The sequence below is a fragment of the Siphateles boraxobius genome, unplaced genomic scaffold (assembly GCF_051911475.1).
Source record: "Siphateles boraxobius isolate OS27281-9 unplaced genomic scaffold, OSU_SipBor_1 120, whole genome shotgun sequence".
Taxonomy (NCBI): domain Eukaryota; kingdom Metazoa; phylum Chordata; class Actinopteri; order Cypriniformes; family Leuciscidae; genus Siphateles; species Siphateles boraxobius.
Window position 1 is genome coordinate 557,501 of NW_027508723.1, and position 7,500 is coordinate 565,000.

The 7,500-nt window shown below is 48.3% G+C and overlaps 1 protein-coding gene across 1 annotated transcript in view; it reads left to right on the forward strand.

Moving 5' to 3' along the window:
- The first annotated feature begins 644 nt into the window (after positions 1–644).
- The window catches only part of rnf185 (ring finger protein 185), a 13,430-nt gene continuing 6,574 nt past the window's right edge, over positions 645–7,500 (forward strand). Inside the window, exons 1-5 of the mRNA XM_077223238.1 lie at positions 645–690; positions 866–926; positions 1,440–1,604; positions 2,075–2,093; positions 2,179–2,291. Coding sequence (XP_077079353.1) covers positions 1,465–1,604; positions 2,075–2,093; positions 2,179–2,291 — 272 coding nt within the window. The 5' untranslated portion in view covers positions 645–690; positions 866–926; positions 1,440–1,464. The remainder of the gene's footprint in view (positions 691–865; positions 927–1,439; positions 1,605–2,074; positions 2,094–2,178; positions 2,292–7,500) is intronic.

Sequence of the window (7,500 nt, forward strand, 5' to 3'; positions counted from 1 at the left end):
TTTGACACACTATTATTATTCACTGCTCTTATAGGCCTGATCATTTTAAGATGTTGTGTAATAAAACATCAAAACTGCAGCTGTAAATACAGATTAATTCCCCATACACTCCTAAAACACACAGACACACACACTAAAACACACACACACACACACACACAAATACGATCACGCCATTATATCTCCTCACCTTTAACTCTTTCCCTCATGTGTTTGTCAGTCACTGCTGCAACATCACGTCATTTCCTGCAGGTGGCGCTCGATCACATTCAAATCTTTTCTCATTAGATCATTTTTGTACACTACAATATATATTCATTATTATGTATAATTTCCAATTATTTGTTTATGATATACACATATCTGTCCAATTAATCTCTATGAAATGCTGTAACCTCTTTAGTAAGCAAACGACAGTGATTGGCTTAAACACATAAGCGATGAGAAAAGTAATAGTAATCACGTGACCACACGCCTTTTAAACAACATTGAACTGAACGAGTTGTTAGCGAATTATATTAACTTTTAACGAATAAAATGATAAACATTATGTATACCTGCTGTATCGATCACAAAGTCATGTGAATTCTCTATTGCATTTCTAAAGGTGTAACACCATTGGTCTAACGCATGTGACGTCAGTGGGTTGAACTTCCGGGTAGCGTAATGTTGACGCAATCAGCTGAAAGTTGTTAGGCTTGTTCGACTTGAACCGGCGCTGCACAGACCGATCGGTTGATGACATCAAAGTACCGCGAGAGCGATTCAAAAGCATAAGGAGCCATCTGCTCTCTAATCGCTCTCGCGGTACTTTGATGTCATCAACCGATCGGTCTGTGCAGCGCCGGTTCAAGTCGAACAAGCCTGTTGAGTGAAGCTGCGGATTTGATTTCTCTCTCCTCAGACGGTTTCATGAAACGGATCAGGTAATATTATCCGAGTATATTATTATTATTATAAACATGTTAGCGATTAGGTAATGGATAGTCGTGTTGTTTGAGTATATGATCAGCGAAGTAAACCGCTAAAGAGCTAATGTCAACAAATGCTGATGCACTTATTAGTGCGTTGTGTTATTGTGACTGACATTTCGCTTCTGATTATTATATTTACGTGAGTGTTTTTGTTTTTGACTGTGTGTGTGTGTGTGTGTGTGTGTGTGTGTGTGTGTGTGTGTGTGTGTGTGTGTGTGTCTGTCTGTCTATGCTTTGTATTTTTTTGACTGACAGTTCGCTTGTAATTATTGTAAGTATGAAGTTGTGTGTGTGTGTGTGTGTGTGTGTGTGTGTGTGTGTGTGTGTGTGTGTATAGTCATCTACAATATCCTGACGTGCTTATTATCATGCATGTCTGTCTATTTATCTAGAGAAACTTAGACTCACGTACTCTATGGTAGCACGCTGATGTGTGTGTGTGTGTGTGTGTGTGTGTGTGTGCAGCGTGCGCTGAGGTCATCAGTGAGATATGGCCAGTGCCGCAGCGAGTGAGAGTCCAGCAGGGACAGAGAACAGCAGCACTGGAACGCAGGACGGCACCTTCGAGTGCAACATCTGCCTCGACACATCTAAAGATGCCGTCATCAGTCTGTGTGGACACCTGTTCTGGTGAGACCCTACACACACTCACAGACACACACTCACACGCCTGGTTCGCTACCTTTGTGGGTACTCTACATCGAAGTAATGGTCCAAACTGTATTTTCTGTCCCCCTACACTAAACCTACCCATCACACACACACAGACACACACACACACACACACACACACACACACACACACACACACACACACAATAACCCAACCGCTAAGCCTACCCATCACACACACACAATAACCCGACCCCTAAACCTACCCATCCATCACACACACACACTAACCCGACCCCTAAACCTACCCATCCATCACACACACAGACTAACCCGACCCCTAAACCTACCCATCACACACACACACACACACCTCTTCTAGTGAGACCCTGCGTGACACGCTCTCGAATCTCTGAGTGAATGTGACTCGCTCAACTCTTGTTTTCTCTCTCCTCTCTGATCGCTCGTGTGGTGTGTGTGTCCTCCAGCTGGCCGTGTTTGCATCAGGTGAGTGTTGCAGTGTCGCAGTGTTTCATGATCATGTGACGTGACTTTAGTTGGATGCACCTGAACTGCGTGTTTGTGTCTGCAGTGGCTGGAAACCAGGCCGAACAGACAGGTGTGTCCCGTGTGTAAAGCAGGAATCAGCCGAGAGAAGGTGATCCCGCTGTACGGTAGAGGCAGCACCGGCCAACAGGACCCCAGGTGTGTGACCTCACTCGTCCTCGCGCTCACTCGTACTCCCGCTCACTCGTACTCGCGCTCACTCGTACTCACGCTCACTCGTACTCGCGCTCACTCGTACTCCCGCTCACTCGTACTCGTGCTCACTCGTACTCCCGCTCACTCGTACTCGCGCTCACTCGTACTCCCGCTCACTCGTACTCCCGCTCACTCGTGCTCACGCTCACTCGTACTCACGCTCACTCGTACTCACGCTCACTCGTACTCGCGCTCACTCGTACTCGCGCTCACTCGTACTCGCGCTCACTCGTACTCTCTCGTACTCGTGCTCACTCGTAGTCGCACTCACTCGTACTCGCGCTCGTACTCGTACTCGCTCGTACTCGCGCTCACTCGTACTCGCGCTCACTCGTACTCGTACTCACTCGTACTCGCTCGTACTCGCGCTCACTCGTACTCGCTCGTACTCCCGCTCACTCATACTCCCGCTCACTCGTACTCACGCTCACTCGTACTCCCGCTCACTCGTACTCCCGCTCACTCGTACTCACGCTCACTCATACTCACGCTCACTCGTACTCACTCTCACTCGTACTCCCGCTCACTCGTACTCGCGCTCACTCGTACTCACTCGTACTCGCACTCACTCGTACTCGCTCGTACTCGCGCTCACTCGTACTCACTCGTACTCGCACTCACTCGTATTCGCTCGTACTCGCGCTCACTCGTACTCGCGCTCACTCGTACTCGCGCTCACTCGTACTCGTACTCACTCGTACTCGCTCGTACTCGCGCTCACTCGTACTCGCTCGTACTCCCGCTCACTCATACTCCCGCTCACTCGTACTCACGCTCACTCATACTCATGCTCACTCGTACTCACGCTCACTCGTACTCCCGCTCACTCGTACTCCCGCTCACTCATACTCACTCTCACTCGTACTCACGCTCACTCGTACTCACGCTCACTCATACTCACGCTCACTCGTACTCACGCTCACTCGTACTCCCGCTCACTCGTACTCGCGCTCACTCGTACTCGCTCGTACTCGCGCTCACTCGTACTCACTCGTACTCGCACTCACTCGTACTCGCTCGTACTCGCGCTCACTCGGACTCGCTCGTACTCGCTCGTACTCGCGCTCACTCGTACTCGCTCATACTCGCGCTCACTCGTACTCGCTCGTACTCGTGCTCTCTCGTACTCGCGCTCACTCGTAGTCGCGCTCACTCGTACTCGCGCTCGCTCGCGCTCACTCGTACTCGTACTCACTCGTACTCGCGCTCGCTCGTACTCGCGCTCACTCGTACTCGTACTCGCTCTCACTCGTGCTCACTCGTACTCGCACTCGCTCACTCGTACTCGCGCTCACTCGTACTCGCGCTCACTCGTACTCGCGCTCACTCGTACTCGCGCATACTCATATTTATACACACATACTCATATTTACACACACTCTTATACTCACACACACACACACACACACACACACTCACTCATATTCACAAACACTCTCATACTCGCACACACTAAAACTCACACACACTCGTACTAACACATTCATGCTCAGTCATATTCACGCATACTTATATTCACGTACACTCATATTCACGCACAATCTCATACTTGCACACAATCATACTCGCACACACTCACACACTTATACTCACGCTCACTCATACTCGCGCTCACACACACACTCACACTCACTCATATTCACACACTCTCATACTCGTACACACTAAAACTCACACACTCGTACTCACACTCACTCGTACTCACGCTCACTTATACTCACGCATACTCATATTCACACACACTCTCATACTCGCACACACTCGTACTCACACTCACTCATACTCACGCTCACTTATACTCACGCATACTCATATTCACACACACTCTCATACTCGCACACACTAAAACTCACACACACTCGTACTCACACATTCACGCTCACTCATATTCCCGCACACTCTCATACTCGCGCACACACTCATACTCGCACACACTCACACACTTATACTCACGCTCACTCATACTCGCGCTCACACACACTCACTCATATTCACACACACTCTCATACTTGCACACACTAAAACTCACACACTCGTACTCACGCTCACTCGTACTCACGCTCACTTATACTCACGCTCACTTATACTCACGCATAATCATATTTACACACACTCTCATACTCGCACACACTAAAACTCACACACTCGTACTCACGCTCACTCGTACTCACGCTCATACACACTCATACACACTCACACTCACTCATATTCACACACACTCTCATACTCGCACACACTCGTACTCACGCTCACTTATACTCGCGCTCATACACACTCACACTCACTCATATTCACACACACTCTCATACTCGCACACACTCGTACTCACGCTCACTTATACTCACGCACACTCATATTTACAATCACTCTTATACTCACACACACTAAAACTCACGCTCACTCGTACTCACGCTCACTCGTACTCACGCTCACTTTTACTCATGCACACTCATATTTACACACACTCTTATACTTACACACTCACGCTTACTCATTCACACACACTCTCATACTCACGCTCAGTCGTACTCGCGCTCACTCGTACTCACGCTCACTCGTACTCACACTCATTCGTACTCACGCTCACTCGTACTCACGCTACTCTTATACTAACACACACACTCATACTCACACACTCACGCACACACTAAAACTCACACACTCGTACTCACACAGTCACGCTCACTCATATTCACGCTCACTCATATTCACGCTCACTCATATTCACGCTCACTCATATTCACGCACACTCATATTCACGCACACTCATATTCACGCACACTCATATTCACGCACACTCATATTCACGCACACTCATATTCACGCACACTCATACTTGCACACACTCATACTTGCACACACTCATACTTGCACACACTCATACTTGCACACACTCATACTTGCACACACTCAAACTCGCACACACTCATTCTCACACACACTTATACTCACGCTCACTCATACTCGTGCTCACACACACTCACACTCACTCATATTCACACACACTCTCATACTCGCACACACTAAAACTCACACACTCGTACTCAGAAACACTAAAACTCACGCTCACTCGTACTCACGCTCACTTATACTCACGCACACTCATATTTACACACACTCTTATACTCACACACACTAAAACTCACGCTCACTCGTACTCAAGCTCACCCGTACTCACACTCACCCGTACTCACGCTCACCCGTACTCACGCTCACCCGTACTCACGCATACTCATATTTACACACACTCTTATACTCACACACACACTCATACTCACACACTCACGCTCACTCGTACTCACGCTCACCCGTACTCACGCTCACACGTACTCACGCTTACTCGTACTCACGCTCACTCGTACTCACGCTCACCCGTACTCACGCATACTCATATTTACACACACTCTTATACTCACACACACACACTCGCGCTCACTCATATTCACACACACTCTCATACTCGCACACACTAAAACTCACACACACTCGTACTCACAGTCACGCTCACTCATATTCACGCTCACTCATATTCACGCTCACTCATATTCACGCTCACTCGCACTCACGCTCACTCGCACTCACGCTCACTCGCACTCACGCTCACTCGCACTCACGCTCACCCGTACTCACGCTCACCCGTACTCACGCTCACTCGTACTCACGCACACCCGTACTCACGCACACCCGTACTCACGCTCACTCGTACTCCCGCTCACTCGTACTCACGCCCACCCGTACTCACGCTCACTCGTACTCACGCACACCCGTACTCACGCTCACCCGTACTCACGCTCACCCGTACTCACGCTCACTCGCACTCACGCCCACTCGCACTCACGCCCACTCGCACTCACGCTCACTCGTACTCCCGCTCACTCGTACTCCCGCTCACTCGTACTCACGCTCACTCGTACTCACGCACACCCGTACTCACGCTCACCCGTACTCACGCTCACCCGTACTCACGCTCACTCGCACTCACGCCCACTCGCACTCACGCCCACTCGCACTCACGCTCACCCGTACTCACGCTCACTCGTACTTACGCTCACTCGTACTCACGCTCACTTTTACTCATGCACACTCATATTTACACACACTCTTATACTTACACACTCACGCTTACTCATTCACACACACTCTCGTACTCACGCTCACTCGTACTCATGCTCACTCGTACTCACGCTCACTCGCACTCACGCTCACTCGCACTCACGCTCACTCGCACTCACGCTCACTCAGAGCCGGCTTCAGACTGCGCTCAGCAGGGGGGCATTTATATTCGATGGGTGGGCACTAGGTATGGGGACTTTTTTTCGGATATCAGATATCCTATATTTATTATTGCTACTGCCTTTTCTGTTAGCTATTACCATGAAGTGATGCAACCCATACAATAAACACATAAACCATTACACATTGTTGCAAGACGTGCAACTCTTAAGAAATTTGATTAAATAAGGGTTAAATACGCCTATAAAAAAATTGCAAGACCGACTCTGACCACAGCTTTATTATAAACAAAGCTAACGAACTTGCACACAGTCTTTCACTGACTGGATAGTAGTTTAACTGCTATCTCACTGGCGGAAGAGAGAAAAAAAAGCTACACATCTTTATTCTGCTTTGCAACATAAGCGTTTACAGTAGCCTACTATTAAAAAAGCATCATGTAGTTACCTTTATCAAAACAGTCTATCAGTTTTCATCTGTTTTCTTTGTTTTGAATGCAGCCAGGAATCTCGCGTCAACTGAAAGTCATTTCATTCATGTATTAACGTGCAAGTGATTGAGGGGGGCGGCAGGGGGGTTTCCTCAGAGCTCCACACTGTGGTATTATGTTGGCTTTATTATATTTTCAGCTAAATGAGCAGTTTGTAGACATATATTTTTATTATTTCTGACTGAAATGTGAATTAAATTAAACTGATATTATTTTGTAAATTATACCATAATTCAATTTGGGGGGGCATAAAAGACATTTGGGGGGGCATTGCCCCCTAATGCCCCCCCATACTGCAGGCACTGCGCTCACTCGTACTCACGCTCACTCGTACTCACGCTCACTAATACTCACGCACACTCGTACTCACTCGTACTCATGCTCACTAATACTCACGCTCACTCGTACTCACGCTCACTCGTACTCACG